At 30.1% G+C, this 21,399-nt stretch overlaps 1 protein-coding gene across 5 annotated transcripts in view; it reads right to left on the reverse strand.

Moving 5' to 3' along the window:
• The window catches only part of LOC126852239 (probable cationic amino acid transporter), a 99,686-nt gene that overhangs the window by 21,019 nt on the left and 57,268 nt on the right, over nt 1-21,399 (reverse strand). For all 5 annotated transcript variants that reach the window (XM_050596822.1, XM_050596821.1, XM_050596823.1 and 2 more), the window contains 2 exons: nt 15,615-15,845; nt 2,120-2,328 (listed from right to left, as the gene is read on the reverse strand). In XM_050596822.1, the coding sequence (XP_050452779.1) occupies nt 2,120-2,328; nt 15,615-15,845 (440 nt within the window). The remainder of the gene's footprint in view (nt 1-2,119; nt 2,329-15,614; nt 15,846-21,399) is intronic.

Genomic DNA, 21,399 nt, shown 5'->3' on the forward strand with positions numbered 1-21,399 from the left:
GAGTTTATCGTTTTCGGAAACTTTATCCTTAATAATAAATAATATTACACAAATACTATAATATTTATAAATATTATATAAATAACAATTATACATATTACATAAATAATATTTTATATAAACAAAAAAATACTTTGGGATTAATTAATGTTGGGATTAATTTTATAATATCGTTTCACACTAAATCGCGTTATGTCAAATTTGATTCCTCCGCTAGGTGTGAATGCTCCTTTAAGATAACCATCTTACATTCCCCGTAAACTCGAACGGGTTCAAAAGCACAGATATATGTGCAAACTCTAATTTTTCTTCCCGGTCCTTATCCGTTCTCTACACTCCATATATCTCTCCAATAGTTATCCAAACGGTGTCCGATATCTCGGGATTATCCTGCGCTATCGATTGTCGAAGTCGGTTGCCGTTGCTACCGCATCGAGCTCCATTTCTCGTCTTGCACGTGTATTATGTCGCGCGTCAGCTCCACGTCACACGCACGTTCTCCCCGATTATTGTCGCCTTTATATCTGTCAGCTGGACATCTGTCGACTGGACTTGGTGCAACAAGTTTGTCATTATTTCGCGTAAATGTAAGTCGCGGGCGGGAAATTTCTCGACCGAACGCGATGACTAAAGCGAACCTTCCTCCTCGGTCAAAAAAAAAAAACTGCGCAAATTCGAAAAAGTTTGATGACATCTAAATGTGGATTTAGCTTCTTATTGGCTTTATAATATTAAAAGATTTGTTGCATATCATTTACTCGAATCTATTTTAATATGAGAACTATTACTGCAGTCTTTTTATTGTCTGTTTAATATTGTTTAATATTGTTTTGTATTATTTACATAATTATGGCTGAAGAGAACCTAAATATGACATATTAAAGAATTTTTTGACAAACATCTAATAATAAGTGTTTTCTTCAAAATTAATATCCTTTCTATTGCTCGAAGTAGTATAATTTTATATCCATTTTCTCAATTAAAAACGAGCTTTTTCTCTTACGCTTATTAATTAATTTCTTGTTATCGTAAAAGTACATTTAATTCTGAAGCCACTTTTAATTTTTTTAATTACAAACATCAAAATATCGAGCTATCTACCGCTGGTACAAATGCGAGTGGTCAGGTCTATGGAAGCAGCTGGAAAAAGACACGCTGAGAGGGCTTCAGATAAGAGAGCTTTTTTCATCCTGTCTCCAAAAGCTTCTCGTTGCTTTTTTTTTTTTTTCTTTAGTCATCCATGCTAAGAACCGTGTGATAGAGCCTGCTGACGTAATACCGCGGATCACCATTGTTTAACGATTCTTTGGAATTATTTGTGTGGAATTTATAAAGCGAATAAGCTAGGTATGTATCTTGTCACAAAGCAAAATTCTTAAACTATAATTGGCTCTCGCAATGGAAATTTCTAAATCTGCGTTTCTCATCAATTTCTCATAATTTTTTCATACTCGTTACTTTATCGGTTTTTTATTATTGCTTGAGTATTATTTTTAATTAAACTTTTTCAAGAAATTAGGCTAAAAATATTTTTCCATATTGCTAGAAAATTTTTAATTTAAAAAATTTTTAAAAATCTTAAATTTTTATTATCTCAAACGATTCGAAACGGTCCCAAACGATTCCAAATGGTCCCAAACGGTCCACACAAATTTTTTGTGTTAATTTAATATAATATGAATATGTTAAATGGTGACACTAATACTATGATAATATTTCAACACAAAATAAATGCAAATTTTATAATAATTTGAAAGAAATTTTTATTAACATATTTTTGATGATAAAATTAACTTGGAACACTCCTATTATAGAATAAAATCAACATTTCTTTCCTGAAAATTTTGACAGATAAATTCTGTCATTAATAATACAGAATATATCTATTGCATAAAATTTAAAAATCTATGCACAATGTTATTTTCACACTTTTCTCCAATTATCTTAATAATTTAACGTTTGAGTTCAATTAACACAACAGCAATATGATAAATTAATACATAAACGTATTAAATATTATATTTAATACAAACATTTTAACCAGCACATTTTTTAATAAAAATAAAAAAAAATCAAATGTTTCAACAGTGCATCGTTCTACCATATATACTGTACTTACCCCGCTCCAGCCATAAGGAAGAAAACCGTTGTGCTCGGACCAATTGTTGGAATCCACATAAAACATGCCCGCCGCCATGACGAAGACCCAGACGGCGAGATTGATGGCGTTCAACACGTTATTGAACACCAGAGACTTCTTCACGCCAGCCGCCATTAGCAGCATCATGAGTATCGTGATGACGAATGCGAGAAAATCTGGTGGCCGTCCTAGAACAATTTGAAACTTGAGCAAAATTTATTAAATGTTAGAAACAAATGATGGATATGATAGTTCAAGAGGATGGAAGCAGAGTGTTGAAAAAAAAAACGCTATTGTTTTCAAATATAAAATGCCACCTATATATTTCATTTTTAATTTCATCGAGTTGAGAAAATGCTTTTTAATTTATTTTAGCGCTGATAACTAGCGACTTACTTAAACCTTTTAACGAGCTATTAATATGATTTCTTTTTGCGAATTTAGAATAAATGAATATAATGAATGAATAAATATAATATCAATTTCGTGTTCAATATTGAACGCTAGAACTTTTCTTGCATTTTTTAATATACATCAACATTCTGTTCAGCCACTTAACAGATAAAATTGACGGTATTAAATTAATAAAATTTAATGAATTAATATTATTATTAATTTTATTAATTTTATTATTATAAATTATTATTTATTATTAAATAATTGAAATAATTAAGCCTAATTTTTTCTATATTTGTCATAAAAGGACATAATTATTTAATTAATTAATTATTATTAATTATATTTTATTATTAATTAAATTATTAAATTAATTATTAAATTAACATTGTCAATTTTTTCAATATTTGTCGTAGAGAGGACATAATTATTTAATTAATTAATTATTATTAATTTTATTATTATTAATTATTATTTATATTATTTATTAATTTCATTATTGCATAATTTAATTAGTAATTAAATTATTAATAAATAATTAATCCTTAATTTTTTCTATATTTGTCATAGAGAGGACACGTGGAAGTTTCAATGGAAACAATTATCCCGGGTACTGATCATTTTACAAAATATTCAACAAGCAAAAACCTTTACTCTTCTTACTATATTCTGATCTAACAAACCCTCTCGGAAAAAGATACTTAAACTCTTACTCAAATTACTTGACTATCTCCCCCTCCCCCCCTACGCTTCGCTCAAACATGACGTTGCTGTGATAGATGAAAGAGGCCGACGCGGAAATTTTCCGACAAGCGGAAAACGATGTAATTCATGCGGTTGGCGATAATTCCCGGAAAAGGTAGTTTTTTTTTTTAATCCAAAATACACGGAAAGCTCGCTATTTTATTCAAGCGTTAGAGAGAGAAGGCACCTAATTTCACAGAAAAATTAAATGAAATTGATAGAAATTTAATTTACGAGATTATAAATTTAAAATTCTCTCAGAATTAATTCGCAGAATAAATGTCTGCCAACCTCTATCTATCTTTCGCAAAGAAAATAAACAATGTTGTGTTTCCAGTATACCATAAGAGAGTGAGAGAGAGAGAGAGAGAGAGAGAGAGAGAAAGAGAGAGAGAGAGAGAGACTTGAACTGCTGCAGAAGGGGAGGATAACGTTAGTCAATGAATAAAGATTGCGTTATTATTTAAAACAGCAGAAAACAATTTGCTAATCATTTTCTCAAGATAAATTTGAGTGATTTTCGATTAATTTATATCGACAGACTAGCTGGCTTGCGTCTCTTTATCGCGGTGCGAAGTAAGTCTATTATCTCAATCTAATTTTCTTCTCTACAATAATCGTCAATACAAAGAAAATCGGCTTCGGCTTCGTATTCTTTTGACAATTCTGTTGCTCAATCATTCCCTTTCACAACATCACCGTATATAGGCCATACAGGCTGTATGCGAAAGAGGCAATTTTCGACGATTCGTTTTTTGATCGCTCAAGCGATCCATTCGATCTCTGCGTTTGTATACAAATGTGCACGTTATTGCATTCAATTACAAGCAGAGCGATATGCAGAACATACATATATTGTTATCGATGAAAGATCAATCAAATACACGTTTCTAAATTAATTAATAAATACGGAAAATTTCGGAGAGCGGGAATATAAATAAAATAATTAAGTTTTGGGGAAACTTATCTTTGTTTCTAACGTAAGACGTGATATTTCTATTCGGAATCATTTGATTATTTAATTATTAAATATTATATTAAATTCTCCGCGCTGTATATAAATACAATAGATAACACACAGAATATTAGAAAGATTAAAATTGAAATAATACAACTAATAATGAGATAAATTCTTTGAGATATGTAAATTGAATAAAATCGACATATCGAGTATCGAGGATTGCAAGGTTTCCAACAGAAGTTGGGAAAAGCTTTGCAACGCTGTTCATCAAGCAAATCGCATGCTTGCTATCAGAGCTAGGCATGATTTGATGCCGATCGTGCTTCATGAAGCTTTAATCAACAAGATGCACGAGTATCTAATTCCATGAGTAAGATGAGTCCTTATGAACTTTCAGGGATGAACTTCTGTCCTGAGTTTATAGCAAACGAAAGGGGATGGAAACGTTAAATCCGCGAGAGAATGCTGATTACAAACGCAATTGGAAATAGACAATAGCTTTAAGATCTGTCTCCTTAGAATAGAATGCATTGTTTACATGTCGATTTTCGATATCAAGCAACTTTGGTTGCAGGATGTGGTCTACGTAGATGATCGATAACGAAATAGATAAGATAGAATCATGCATTGACGTTTCAACAGTATTACACTGTTGGAAAATTTGTCTTTTCTCTTTTCTTGTGTTAAAAAATGTACGGGTTAAAATTTTTGTGTTTAATTTGACGTATTGTTGTTGCTTGTTAATTAAACTCGAATGTTAAATTATTAAAATGACTGAAAAAAGATTGTAAAAATAACGCAATGTGCGCACATATTTTTAATTTTACAATAAATATATCCCGTATTATTAGTGACAGGATTTATCTGTTCAAATTTACAGAAAAAGATGTTTTTATTTAAGATCTGTCTCCTTAGAATGGAATGCATTGTTTACATGTCGATTTTCGATATCAAGCAACTTTGGTTGCAGGATGTGGTCTACGTAGATGATCGATAACGAAATAGATAAAATAGAGTCATGCATTGACGTTTCAACAGTATTACACTGTTGGAAAATTTGTCTTTTCTCTTTTCTTGTGTTAAAAAATGTACGGGTTGAAATTTTTGTGTTTAATTTGACGTATTGTTGTTGCTTGTTAATTAAACTCGAATGTTAAATTATTAAAATGACTGAAAAAAGATTGTAAAAATAACGCAATGTGCGCACATATTTTTAATTTTACAATAAATAAATCCCGTATTATTAGTGACAGGATTTATCTGTTCAAATTTACAGAAAAAGATGTTTTTATTTAAGATCTGTCTCCTTAGAATGGAATGCATTGTTTACATGTCGATTTTCGATATCAAGCAACTTTGGTTGCAGGATGTGGTCTACGTAGATGATCGATAACGAAATAGATAAGATAAAATCATGCATTGACGTTTCAACAGTATTACACTGTTGGAAAATTTGTCTTTTCTCTTTTCTTGTGTTAAAAAATGTACGGGTTGAAATTTTTGTGTTTAATTTGACGTATTGTTGTTGCTTGTTAATTAAATTCGAATGTTAAATTATTAAAATGACTGAAAAAAGATTGTAAAAATAACGCAATGTGCGCACATATTTTTAATTTTACAATAAATATATGCTGTATTATTAGTGACAGGATTTATCTGTTCAAATTTACAGAAAAAGATGTTGCTTTTATTTTACAATAGAGGTGACTATACATCGCCAATAATATTTTTCCAAGTTAATTTTATTATTAAAAATACAGTTGATTTTACATAAAATTCATTTTCAAATTATTTTGAAGTTTGCATTTATTTTGTATGAAAATATTAACATAGTATTATGTCATTATTTAATAGCTATATTGTTAAATTGACACAAAAATTTGTATGGACATGCAATATATGTTAAATTTTTTTTATGTAATATAAATCAAACTTTCCAATAATGTAAAGATTATATATAAAGAAATGTAAAGAAATATATATATATATATATATATATATATATATATATATATATATATATTTATACGCGTCTATAGCAAAATTGTTTTTTATAATAAAGAATTGTAGAAAGCATATATGTAGGAAATATTGCAAGGAAATATTGCAAGGAAATATTTCTCCATATCTCTTGATATATCTCATCTCATCTTTATTTTTCATATTTGTAAATTAGAATTAATATCAAAAAATGTAAACATAATTTTTTCCTCTCTCCCTCTCTCCCTTTCTCTCTCTCTCTCTCTCAATGAATGTTTCCTGAACTGTTGAATGTTTCCTGAATTGTCACGAATATAACATTCTCCTAACTATGATATGTGATCATATAACGTTCTCATACAAGCATGACCGCATTGTTGGATAAGTTCAATGATACCGTTATCTACAACGACGCCGTGATGCATAAGCCGCGCTGAAACTAGAGTCCTGATTAAGTATTCTCCCTAACTGCCAGTTAACGATCGCGAGAACAGCGTCAGTGGAATAATTTTACGAGGCAGTGTCGTGTTCAAGCATGTACCTCGTACCGTTCCCTCTTGCAAACCTATGTTATCCAAGGATCTGCGCGGATCCTGTTCTCGCGAAATTTATTCCGCGAGTACTGCAAGTATATGTATATGCACGGGCGAGATAAGTAAATGGAAATGAGAAACGAAGCGGATCGCTCATTATGGAAGGCGCATGCATCGATTGTACTTCCAATTTCTTTTCTTTTAGATAGAAATAAAAATATATATGTGCTATAAATAAATATTGTAATAATATTTTCCTTAGAAACGCAATCTTTTCACCTAAAATTTAAAATTTATTAATTCAACTACGTCTTTACGTTACTTAGATTCAAGGTAAAAACACCGAAAAGTCTGCCAAATTGAACGAATCAAGCTAATTATTTTGCTAATCTGTCGAATAAGACGATCAGCTGGCTCAAGAAACAGATCTCAAGCGCAGGCTTTCGTCTCGAGAAGAAAAACAGTCGCGATGAGAACCGGACCAGAGGGACACGATTGATGAGGCGAAGAGGACGGAAAGGCTCGGCCGCGACAACACATCCAGGTAGACAAGTTAAAGGGAGCCGTTGCGTGTGCTGTTCGCGAACCGGTTCGGATCGATGAGGTCCACAGGTGCCAGACCTAGTCTCATCCGCGCAAGCGCCCCTCTCTCGCACCCTTCCAACCTTTTGTCCTTCCTCCTCCCGTCATGCCACCTCTCTCCTTCGAGCCCACCCCCCTCCCTTAAACCCTCTCCTCCATCGCAACTCTATCGTTTTACCCCTTCCTCCTTCCACCCTTTCTCATGTGCTCGGCGTTTCTCTAGATCCATCCCACTCTCCCTTTCCCCCGTGTGTCTCCTACCATTTCATGAGCAACGTGCATAGCGATCGTAAATTGTATCGTAGGGAGATGCGTAATTTACGCACGGAACGTGCGAATTACACATTGTATCAGGTATACACGATCCATAGGAGATGATTGTCAGCGGATTAGACTGCGCGAGATTGACGGTATCGTGAAGATTAGCGTGTTTAAGGGATAAACTTCGGAAAAACACCACTGAAATTCTGTATAAGAGCATTGTCTTGATAAGGAAAAAAATATCAAGTTCTTTGACTTTTAACCCTATCGTGTCAACGCAAAAAGTCAACGTGAAAATCTACAAGATTTTTAAATGTTTGTAAAAGATTAAGAGAGCGTTGTAAGATTTTTTTTCGAATGTTAGGTTAGGTTTAAAAAAAAATAATTGAACTGAATTTATCGTGTCACTTCAAACATGTCGTCGATTACATTGTTTTATCAGTATCAATTTCGTCAAGATCTCAGTGAATTTTTACGATGTAAATAATCGCGAAAATTAATTCGACCGAGAAATTTCCAAAAATATGAATTTCACACGCGCGCGAAACATATTTAGCGCATTTGAGGGATAAACTTCGGAAAAACACCACTGAAATTCTGTACAAGAGCATTTTCTTAATAAGGAAAAAAATATCAAGTTCTTTTAATCCTATCGTGTCAACGTAAAAACTTGTGAGAATCTACAAAATTTTTAGAAAATGCTTGTGAAAGATTAAAAATTGTGAAAGTTTTTTTGAATGTTAGGTTAAATTTAAAAAAATAATTGAACTGCATTTATTGTGTCACTTCAAACATGTCATCGATTACATTGTTTTATTCGTGTCAAGATCTCGATGTACTTTTACGATTTTGTAAGTAGTCGCGAAAATTAATCCCACCGCAAAACAAAATTCGAGAAATGAATTTCGCACGCGCGCGCAACATATTTAGCGCGTTTGAGAGATAAACTTCAGAAAAACACTTAAATTCCGTACAACAGCTTTTCCTTGATAAGGAAAAAAAATACTAGGTTCTTTGGCTTTTAATCCTATCGTGTCAACGCAAAAATTTGTGAGAATCTACAAAATTTTTAGAAAATACTTGTGAAAAATTAGAAATTGTGAAATTTTTTTTGAATGTTAGGTTAAATTTAAAAAAATAATTGAACTGATTGTGTCACTTCAAACATATCATCGATTACATTGTTTTATTCGTCAAGATCTCGATGAACTTTTATAATGTTGTAAGTAGTCACGAAAATTAATCCCACCGCAAAACAAAATTCGAGAAATGAATTTCGCACGCGCGCGCAACATATTTAGCGCGTTTAAGAGATAAACTTCAGAAAAACACTTAAATTCCGTACAACAGCTTTTCCTTGATAAGGAAACAAAATACTAGGTTCTTTGGCTTTTAATCCTATCGTGTCAACGCAAAAATTTGTGAGAATCTACAAAATTTTTAGAAAATGCTTGTGAAAGATTAGAAATTGTGAAATTTTTTTTGAATGTTAGGTTAAATTTAAAAAAATAATTGAACTGCATTTATTGTATCACTTCAAACATGTCATCGATTACATTGTTTTATTCGTGCCAAGATCTCGATGAACTTTTACGATGTTGTAAGTAGTCACGAAAATTAATCCCACCGCAAAACAAAATTCGAGAAATGAATTTCGCACGCGCGCGCAACATATTTAGCGCGTTTAAGAGATAAACTTCAGAAAAACACTTAAATTCCGTACAAGAGCTTTTCCTTGATAAGGAAACAAAATACTAGGTTCTTTGGCTTTTAATCCTATCGTGTCAACGCAAAAATTTGTGAGAATCTACAAGATTTTTAGAAAATGTTTGTGAAAGGAAGAGTTGTGAGATCTTTTCAAATGTTAGGTTAGGTTTAAAAAAATAATTGAACTGCATTTATTGTATCACTTCAAACATGTCATCGATTACATTGTTTTATTCGTGCCAAGATCTCGATGAACTTTTACGATGTTGTAAATAGTCGCAAAAATTAATCCGACCGAGAAACAAATTTCGAGAAATGAATTTCGTACGCGCGCGCAGCATATTCGATTTGAGCAATTATCTACACTCGCGCATGTTGCAATTATTTGCAGCTGGCCAAGTTGCATGCTCATCCGCAAATACCAACGCGATACGAGAAAAAAAAATTAATTAAGGTTGACTAGTTTTGCGGCCGTCGCAACGAATACATTCTTCTTCCACTGACAGTGAAATTTTGCCTCACTACTGCGACACTCTTGTGTAAAGAAACTGATAGGAATGCAACCCTTTCATATACCGAGTTTTAATAATGCAATTTTTGCTTCCGTGAAATTGAATCAGACAAGATATATTGTTTATTATTATTACTTTTTTTTAATATATATGTTCTAAAAAAATATGTTTGATACACTATGAAAAAAATACAAAAGAAATATTTTTATTTAAAAAAAATTATTTATTTAAATACTTGCAAAGAAATTAACTATTTTAATCCAACAACAAATATATTTGAATTAATAAAATTTAAAATTTTGTTTTTTTATCTTTATTAGATTAAATTATTTCCTTTAAAAAAACATTTTTTAATTTTTGATTGCTTGTTGTAAAGAAAAACTAGTTTTCTTTATTTTAATAAATAATTTTTTATCTTTAAATAATAAATATATCTTTTTTATATCAAAATTTTAAATAATTTATTTTAAAAATTATAATTTTTATGTAAATAATAAATAATAATCAAATAAATGATTTATTTAACGTAACAAAATATTTTTGAAAACAAAACAGTTATTTATTTAACAATAAGTAAAAAAATCAAAGTTACTAAATGTATTTACCTGATTAAAAAAAATTTTATTTTTAGTGTAACTAACTTTTGTGTAATCTATAAGCAGATTGTTAAAATTTTATTCAAAAATATTTAACGTTATTTCGAGCTTTTCTTACAAGTTTATAATATTAATATAAATTTATAATAATTTCTTTTTTCTGTGCATTGTCTCGTGACCAGTATTGTATATGTAATCAGATCGAATATAAGTATTCGAAGTTATTTCCGTACATCTCGCGTATACCAAATTTTCAAAGCGCATATTCTTTCGCGAGACGTAAATGCGCCAACAAAATTTATGAACTGCGTCAATATTAACATTTTTCGCAAGCTACAGGCATTAAAAAGTCGACGAAACTCGACTACCTCATTCTTATGAGTTTTTGAAATGCAAACGAGATTTTATGGGACACGTGATGTTTTCATTACATGCGTTAATATCATAAAAATTCACTCTTATACGAAACTTCTTTGATTGCGTGAAAAATGCAGTGAAAAAGAGTCGAGTGAAAAAAAAAGCAATATCATGCATAAGAAAGTCTCGTTTGATTAAAAAAAAAATTTGTTCTGCAAGCAATAATTGCAGAATAGACGTTAATTAATAACGATAATATAATTGACACGAGAGTACTCCTGTTCATTAGATTTTCTGATTAAAGGGTGTCGAAAGTTTTAATTTACCTCGTGCTATTATACAAGCGAAACATGCTGCACGAAAGCATTATAACGCGAGAACTGTTTTACGCTCGACGTTATAGTATTAGAAAATAATAGAAAATAATAAAAATTCCTGATGCTTAACATTTAATATTTATTCACTACGGGAAAAGCAATTAACGATAAAATATTTATTTTATTTGTATTTTAATAATTTTGCCGTGTGCGTGGCAATTAATTAATAATATCAGTAACACAAAAATCATATCAATTAATGAATTTTGAGATATACATTATGTTTTTTATTATAATTTGCTACAGGAAGGGAACGCGGTGCCATTGAAATTTATGATCAATACAATCGTACTTTATTTAATGATTGATTATTTAATGATAATTAATATCGATTTTACGACAATAATAAAATCAAACAATATTCCGTCTTGAGGATATAATTATTAGAAGAACCTGGCGAGAAGATCCGAGCGGAGAAGATCCCACGTGAATTACTCGTAAAGTTGACTGACAGAAAAAGGTTGATTCAAGCAGAAAACGTCGTAACATGAAAAATCACTCACGTCGCTCTTGAATCATTCTCTTCTAATGAGAATAACGTCAGACTTCTCTCTAACAATGCCGCGCAAAAAGATTCAGAAAGACATCGAGGAATTTCAAGAGAATTGGAGCACAAGAGAGGAAATTCGCTTGGTATCGTGCAAAAAGAAGTTTCCTCTACGATATTAATTTGCGCGCCAATATTAATCTTGCGACATTCATATTTAATTGATGGAGTCCCCAAACAAATATTACGTACGCCATATTACGTAATACGTATTCATCAGCTGTGACTATTTAGTAGTCTTTACTGGAATGGAATATTTTAAAATGTCATGTTATGTATCTTTATATTTTTTATTATATACGTACATATATATTACATAAAAAATATAATAAAAAATATATCGTTTCAATCTTTTCATATTACGCTTTAATAAACATTTTTATTAGAATACTAAAGCAAATGAATTGTTGTTAGGAATATTAGGCATATTGAATATTTAATATTAGATAATTTAAAGAGCTGCCTCAGGATCATTTTTAGTTTACACTTATTTGATCAGTTTAGTTTTTTAATTTTTAATTTTTAGTTTTTTAGTGTTTTTTTTTTAATCTGTCAGATTGTACTAGTTTGCAGTTATTTTTATATCTAGTATCCAGTATGTAGGTTTTAGTTTCTAGTTTATTTGCATTTATTATTTTAATTTTAATTTTTACGGCATTTTAGTTAAGTTAGTTTTAATAGAGAAATATATTTACATATTTATATTATTTTATATTGTTTTTTATTTATGTTATTTTTATATATTTAGCTCAATTTTATGAATTACACAAGTTAATTTTGAATTACCTAAGTTAATTTTGTTTATTGAAATTAAGAGTTTTTGAGTTTTTGAGTTTTTAATTTAAAGTACTTAATTTAAATTATTATTTTTTTATATTATATATTATTTATATTATTTATATTATAACATAATTTGAATTATTATAATTGTTATATTGATTGTTCGTTATTTTATTTTATTTTAGATAGGAGATATTATTATATAATATCTATCCTGGATGTTATGTTATTATGTTATTATTTTGAAAATACAGACTAAAAACACAGACATATAAACAAAGACAAAACGATTGTAAAACTGGAAGTCATTCAAAGCCGAAGGGCACGGATGATAAATAAATAATATAAACTCTTATTGTTATGTAAATATTTTTCAATTATATAGCTGTTTTTAAAAATGCAGTAAAGCTTTTCCTCTAGGAAATGTCACAATTAAAAAATCGCGATGGCTCGCGACGTTCTTTTAATATATAATTCTCATACATCAACGTCCATATTAGAGAACATTTGCTTAATATCGTTGCCAAGCGCCGACTGTGCAATATTCATAAAACCGCATAACGAGAATTAGCTGCATTAAACGGTCCACAATTAACGTTCGTGCACGCGATCGATTCGTTCCGCCAGTAATACACGTGTCGCAAATTAATGAGTCCCAAGTTTTTTGAAAAGGGTTCCCAGGATTCTTGCTCTTAATCTCGTTAATAGATCCTCTTCGACCTTCTGTTTTTTTTAATCAGAATAAATTTTTGCAAAATAAGCTTTTCATTGTGATTAAATAACAAAACCTTGTACACTTAAATTTGTGTGTGTGTGTGTGTGTGTGTGTGTGTGTGTGCGCGAATGGCTTTTCTAAATATTTAACATCAAAAGCCTTGCGCTAGAGACTCACGGGACTCTCATCTAAATTTTTTCGCGAAAAGTCGCCGCCAAGCTCGCCGTCAAAGAATCTGCCGTTCAAAAATTAAAGCAAACTATTCCCGGATATATACCTCGTAACAAAAAACGACAATGGAAAAACACGATATCCGACGCTATTATCGCGCGCGTGTTCGCCCCCTTCTTTCACGTCAGCGAGAAGCCCGGTCGTCGTTCAGTAAATTAATTCGCCCTGGAAAATTGCTACGGACGTGGAAAGATTTTTCTCGAATTTACACCGACCGACCCCCGCCCCGCCCCTCCGTCCTCCCCCGCCTTCCCCTCCTCCCCCGGTAATGTTGACATTTGAAAATGAGCGGGGCGTATTATGTTTGCCGAGCGAGCAACTTTTGCGCTCTCCGAGCTACCGTTCGTTAATTATTCGACGAAGATCAGCGAGAGATTAATGGAAAATTTTACTCGTTGACGTACGCGTTGACTTCCTCTTACGAGGAAGAAGTCGCCGATATGGAAACAATTGGCTCCAATCTTAATCCACTTGACCTCTCTGGCTTCTCTCGAATGCTCGCGAAGATCGTTAGGATTAATCTACACTTGTTATTTGATGCTAAAGAAAAAAAAAAAAAAAAGGAATCGAAAGACTGAAAACGCAAATTTTTTGCTACTTTGTCACGTTACCTAGTGTTCTCTTTTTGTGCCAATCGAAATTTTGCCGGGCGGAAATTTTGCAACTGATGTAAATTCACGCGCGCGACATTCATCAAGTGGCGCCAATCACTTTTGCCCCTTCGCCATTTTCAATTAACCGTTTTTTTTTTCTTGTCTTTTTTTTTTCATCATACCGCAAAAGGCACATTGAGGGCGTGTTGCGATTAAGCCGGGGAACAAGGGAGTCCGACGACGTGACTTGAGAAAGAAAAGAAAAAAAAAAAAGAAAATGTGAATTTGCTCGTAAATTTCTGCAACATCGCCCCCTCAATGACGACGCCGACGAATATGATTCGTCGTTTCGCGTCTTTACGAGCGACTGGAAGAGAAACTTTAAGGTTTACTGACGCGCGAAGAAATGTCCGAGACCAAAGTGAATGTATATTAAATGTTCAGAGAATTATAGCTTCTCAACCGTATACTTTTAATATAACAAAAAAAAATATCTTTATTATCTCGTATCTCGTTATTATAATAATAATCTAACGAAGGAATCTAATACAGAGGGAAGAATATCGAATATGGAGTATAAAACTGAAATAGAGATTTAATACACTATTGGAAAATTTTGTATTTTCTTGTTAAAAAATATTCAAGTTAAAATTTTTGTGTTAAATATTGACACGTTCGTGTGTTAATTTAACATATTACTTGTTGCGTTAATTAAATTCAAATGTTAAATTATGAAAGCAACACAAAAAAAATAACATGAAAGCTCTCGAATTATACTTTTAGATGCCATTAGGTTTTTTTTAAAAATCAATTTTCTTTTTGCCGCAAGAAAATGTTAAAAACAAGACTAAAGACGCCATTTTTGGCACCTTTCATTCCAAGTTAGGTTAGGTTAGGTGGAACCTAACCTAAAGTGCTTTTTGGCACTTGGAATGAAAGGTGCCAAAAATGGCGTCTTTAGTCTTGTTTTTAACATTTTCTTGCGGCAAAAAGAAAATTGATTTTTAAAAAAAACCTAATGGCATCTAAAAGTATAATTCGAGAGCTTTCATGTTATTTTTTTGTGTTACTTTCATAATTACTCTAAATCCTGACGTGCTAGGTAAATTCAAACAACGTGGCATCGTGTTCGGCGCTAAAAAATCTTCGGGAAACGCACTTTAGAAAGAAAAAAAAAGTAATTATTTGTCCTACTGTGTTATTAACGATAGAATTTATCTGTCAAAATTTACAGAAAAATATATTGATTTTATTCTACAATAGAAATGAAAATGACTATAGACTGTCAATAATTTTTCTTTTAAGTTATTTTTACCAATAAAAATATGATTGATTTCACACAATTTTTTTTTTAATTACTATAAAGCTTGCATTTTTATTTCGAAATATTAATATAATATGAATACCACCATCTAACATATTTATATTATGTTAAATTAACACCAATATTTGTGTGTACCGTTTGGCACATGCGATATATGTTAAATTTGAGTGAAATTTTTTTCCAATAGTGTAAAATGTAAGAAATAATATCCTAGATCATTCTAGTCCCTAATTACAGTAAGCGATGATTTATATTTCTGTGTAAAGAGTATCACTCACCAAGTATGGTGCCGACGCTGCTGGCTATCGCCTCGGAAATCGCGCCGTTCGCCAATGCGTCGAGACAGGCGCTAAGGGCGCACGCACACGCACTCGTACCTATAAGGTACTCCAGCACCATATTCCATCCAATAATGAATGCTATTAATTCGCCTACTGTCACGTAACTGTACATATAAGCGCTGCCGGTCGTATGAGGCACTCGTACTCCAAACTCGGCGTAACACGCCCCTGCAATCACACAAAGACAAGTAAAAAATTGTGCGAATTAAAAACCTGTCCATAGCTTCCTCATATATAATACCAACCGTGCTTTAATGATACTCTACTAATGTAAAAATATTTGGCCCAATATTTCAAAATTTGATGAAGTTAGAGCGACCACATCTTTTTTTTTTTCTAGGAAAAGTTAAAATTTTATGAAAAATGAATTCTTTCATCAATTCTCATTAAAATCAATACCAAGCATTCTTTAATGCTAGTCTATTAATGTAAAAATATTTAGCCTGATATCTCAAAATTTGTGGAAGTTACAGCATGCACATACGTATTATGAAAAATTCAAAATTTCATAAATAATAAACCCTTTTACCAATTCTCATCAAATTCAATACCAATCCTCCTTTAATGATATTTCTATTCATATAAAAAAATTTAGACAAATATCTCAAAATTTGCGGAAGTTAGAATAACATCTTTTTCTTGAAGAATTTAAAATTTTATAAAAAATAAACCCTTTTATCGATCCGAGCCAAGTGCAATATCAACTAATCTTGAATGATACTTTATTCATATAAAAAATTTTAGCTCATTATCTTAAAAATTAAGGGCGGATAATCGAATCACGTCTTTTGGTGCACATACACACATACTTGACATTTTGCAAAAATATGTTTTTTTTCGACGTTTTAAAACATTCTAAACACATTGGCATCAAAATTAAAAAAAAAAATTTTCTACAAAAACAAAGCTTCCTCTATGAGGAAGTAAAAAACGAAAGAATTATTATCGTCAAATATTATCGAGAATCATTTGAGAAATAATTATTCTCGTCTTATACAAGCAATACTTGCGTTAAGTATGACATGTATGTCGAAACATTGACAAAAGCATGAAAATTTCGTAGATTGTTCTACTATTTCTTCTGAATACTTGTACAAAACCTGAACATAATTCTCTTAATGGTTTGAAAATTATTTAAGTTTAAAATTTATTTTAAATATAATAGAGAATCTAATAGAAAATAATAGAAAATTTATTTTAAATATAATAGAGAATCTAATAGAAAATAATAGAAAATTTATTTTAAATATAATAGAGAATTAAATATAATAAAGAATCAAATAAAATTATTTGATTCTTATAAAAAAAAAGAGTATTGTAGCACTTATTGATAAATTTGACAAAAAAAAAAGAAAAAAATCATTTTCAAAGAAATAAAAAATAAAACTTTCACATATATTAAGGAAACTCCAATAAATATTTGTACAAAATTTGATTTAGATTCACTTACTCGTTTAAGAGTTATTTACTAAAAATTGTAGAAAAATATTCTCTGTCTTCTTTTTTTTTTCTGCAAATTCACTCATTTTCCTTTGTTCCTTGCAATTAATTTCAAGAGGTATTCACGATCAAAAACTTTTGTTAATAATAAATAAATTAGAAAAAATATTAATTACGACTATTTTCTTTTACGAAAACGTTAAAAGCCATATTATTTTGTAATACTTTAATTCTTTTTATAATCCGGATTTATGTATTTGATTTTTCAAACAGTACAAATATACAAAATATATATTTTTTTTAATTTTGACAGTTTTTTGCTACAATTTTACAATTAAAACGTCTTTAAATGGATAAAAAATATATTTAGTGATAAATTCAAGTGAAAAATATATGAAAAAAAATGGAACAGTCAATTAAGAAGTTTTTTGTTAACCTCATAAATAAAAAACTGTCTTTGTGATAATCGTGGATAATCAAAAGCTCATGAATTCGAGCGCAACCAATCATTATGATAATATCAGTTCGCTAAATTCCTCGATTCTGAGAAAGCTGTTCTAAAAGGGGATTATACGCGATGCGACGTATTTCTGCATTGCGTTACGACAGAATATTATTATTCTCATTACAGACGATCATTATGCCTTGGTAACGTGTAACCAACTGATTAAACCGTCGGTTCAACCTTTCAATGCGGATTACATTGCGGAATAAATCTCCGCGTCCAATCCGCGCGCATATATTATATATAAATGTCACGTAATCCGCTTTACGTCCACTTACATCTTTTCAGATGAACGCTGTATCTTTCTCTCTTTTTTTCCCTCAGTGTAACGATATTAAACTATTATTGTGTTATCTAGAATGCTATATACATATACTAGAAATAGAGGGTGTCCTAAACCACCCGTACACCTCTTTCTTTTCAAAAACTAAGCATTTTAGAGAAAAACGTTGAACAAAAATTGTATGGTTTCGAGGGAAACATAAGATGGTGTCATTGGTTTGACCTTGGATGGCATCGTTAAGGTTAAGTCAAGGACACCTTTAATTTCTTAAATGGAATTCCCTATTTTTTGTTGCATATTCTTACAGCTTATGTCGAGAGCTTTCCAAAACATTATAATAAAGTATTTTTTCATTAAGAATTTTTTGAGTTATTTTATATCTTAATTCGACATATTTTAGTATAAAATATAAAATATCTTGAAAATTATTTAGTTTTCGATAATCATAATCCTTTTATGTACAGAATAATAAGATGAATCAAATGGTGTACAGAAAATAATTGTTTTTAAAAAAAGTATGCAATTATTTGCAATATATTTTTTATAACAATTATTTATTTTTTCTTTACAACCATTTGATTCATATTATTATTCTGTACATAAAAGTATTACGATACAATTATCAAACACTAAATAATTTTCGAGATATTTTATATTTTATACTAAAATATGTCAGATTAAGATACAAAATAACTCAAATAATTCTTAATGAAAAAATACTTTATTATAGTGTTTTGGAAAGCTCTCAACATAAGCTATAAGAATATATAATAAAAAATAGGGATTTGATTTAAAAAATTAAAGGTGTCCTTGATTTGACCTTAACGATGCCATCCAAGGTCAAACCAATGACACCATCTTATGTTTCCCTCAAAATCATACAATTTTTGTTCAAAATTTTTTCTCTAAAATGCTTAGTTTTTGAAAGAAAAGGGGTTTAGGACACTCTGTATATTCGTCAGCGGGCGAATCATGTACCGCTGTATCGCGATTTCGCATTCTTAGCGTACTTTATGATGTCACAAACTTATTCTATCACTTTTATTACTTCTGCTAGTCGACGATGTATACGATGCCGATAGAGCAAGGTTAAAGAATACAATCCTCCTTGATGGTAAACTCGATATATCACGTAGTATTTTTGTGATCTACGAAATAGGGTCACCGAATCTAAGAAAAGAAAAGTTGATGGACTCTGCGAAGTTCTCGGTTTTTCTTTTTCTATCATCAAAGATGATCTTACTAAAGAGTTCAAAAACCGTTTCATGTATATATATGCTATATATGCTAAAGTTAAAAAATTCATATCAAATTTAATATACATATGTAACAAATTTTTGTGTTAATTTAACACAATGAGAGTTTTTATAAATCACTAAATACGAATCCAATGTCAAAATTATCAAATGGTGAACTCAATATGGCGGACTCCATATTATAAAAATTTAAATTTTGACATCCGCCATATTGAGTCCACCATTTTGAATTTGACAATTTTGATATTGGATTTGTATTCAGCAACATAAAAAACTCATTTTATTTTGTTTAAATAAACAAAATGAAAAGCTATTAAATCGTCATAATCTGTAAGTCACAGCAAATTTCAACAATACCCCATGGATATCTTATTAATCATAAGTAATATCAAAAATTTCTTTTGAGAGTTGAAAATCCTAACAACATTCTTTATTTTGTAATAAAATTTCTCCAACACGTCACATATTATAGCTATAATATGACAAAGTTCGTGAAAATAGTCCTTTTTTGCAACTTTATTTATATATAAATTTAAATTAAATATTAATTAAATATTAAATAAATATTAAATAAATTTTTCAAAAATCTGACGTGATGGAGCAATTTCAAAGTCGGATTCGTATTCAGCGTCCAAAAACTTATAAGAAACGATTAATCTCATTGCGGTATTAAAAAAAGTTATTTTTTTGGTGTTGTTTAATAAAATTTAACATTTTTTTTCTTTAAATTTTAATATATAAATCTTGTCACTAATAATAAGGAACATATTTATTATATAAAATTAAAAATACGTGCACATTATTTTTACACTTCTTTCAACTTCTAATTTAACATTATAGTTTAATTTCAACACAACAGCAATATTAAATTAACATAAATGTGTTAAATATTTAATACAAAAATTTTAACCCGCATATTTTTGTAACAAAAGCATAAATTTTCCAAATTTATATATATATATATATATATATATATATATATATATATATATATAGGGCGTCTTTGAAAAAACATGAAGCACATCATCTGAACGAGCAAAATAACAATGTGCTTCATATGTGTTTTTTCAGGAATACCCTGTATATATAAACTGAAAAATCTTATTTCCTTGCATTTCACATATAACAACGTATCATACAAAAATTTAGACAAATGAAATAAATAATTATATTAATTAAATAATTATAAAATTAATTACTATTAAATAAATAAACTATTAAATATTGATATAATTAAATTTTGAGAAGAAAAATTTGAACAAATTAAATCGATAGTGTAACAATAATTTTATCCTTAAATTTGATTCTGATAAATTCCGATTTTCAGATCAGTAGAGAGGATTCTTCTCGCGAAATGACACGGCCACTAGAACGTAATCCAGAATCTTGAATCTAATGAAAGCGTTGATTTCGAGATTATTATGGGTCAGCTGCTATGTAATACCAACCATTGGTAGCCAGCAACATCGCTTATTAACAACGCAACGAATTAATTAAACAACGCCACGGCGTGCCATGCCTGTAGCTTTAATCCTGCCATTAATTCGCGAGCGCAACAGCGATATTCCTCTGAATCCCGAGTTAATTAGAGCTTTGCCCGTTAGATCGATAATTATCGCCAAGAGGATGGCCGCGAACAAACGAAATAATAACCGTCAAGCTTCTTTCCTATTTTTCAATTTAATGTACTATATATCTTGTACTTTCTTTTTTTCCTTAATTTTTTTCCTCATTAAGGGATAAAGTAATGTGTCCATGTTTGCAAAACGTCATTAAAAACTCTTAAGGATGTATGTGACATATATCGAAATACTAACAAAATTAAAATTTCATAAATCGTTTTACTATTTCTTCTGAATATTTCTGCAAAAACTAAGCACAATTCTCTTAACGGTTTGGAAGTTATTTAAATTTAAAGTTACTATTGATTCTTATGGAAAATCGCCTATTGTAGAACTTATTGACAAATTTGACAAAGAAAAAATATTATCAATGAAATAAAAATTTTCACATATATTAAGAAAATTCTAATAAATATTTGTGCAAAACTTGATTTAGATCCACTAATTCGTTTAAAAGTTATTTACTAAAAATTGTAGAAAAATATTATCTGTCTCTTTTTCTCTTTCTGCAAATTACTCGTTTTTCATTGTTTCTTGCAGTTGATTTCAAAGGATATTCACGATCAAAAGTTTTTGCCATAAATTAGGAAAAATATTAATTACAATTATTTTCTTT

This window comes from Cataglyphis hispanica, chromosome 10, assembly GCF_021464435.1.
Source record: "Cataglyphis hispanica isolate Lineage 1 chromosome 10, ULB_Chis1_1.0, whole genome shotgun sequence".
Classification (NCBI taxonomy): Eukaryota; Metazoa; Arthropoda; class Insecta; order Hymenoptera; family Formicidae; genus Cataglyphis; species Cataglyphis hispanica.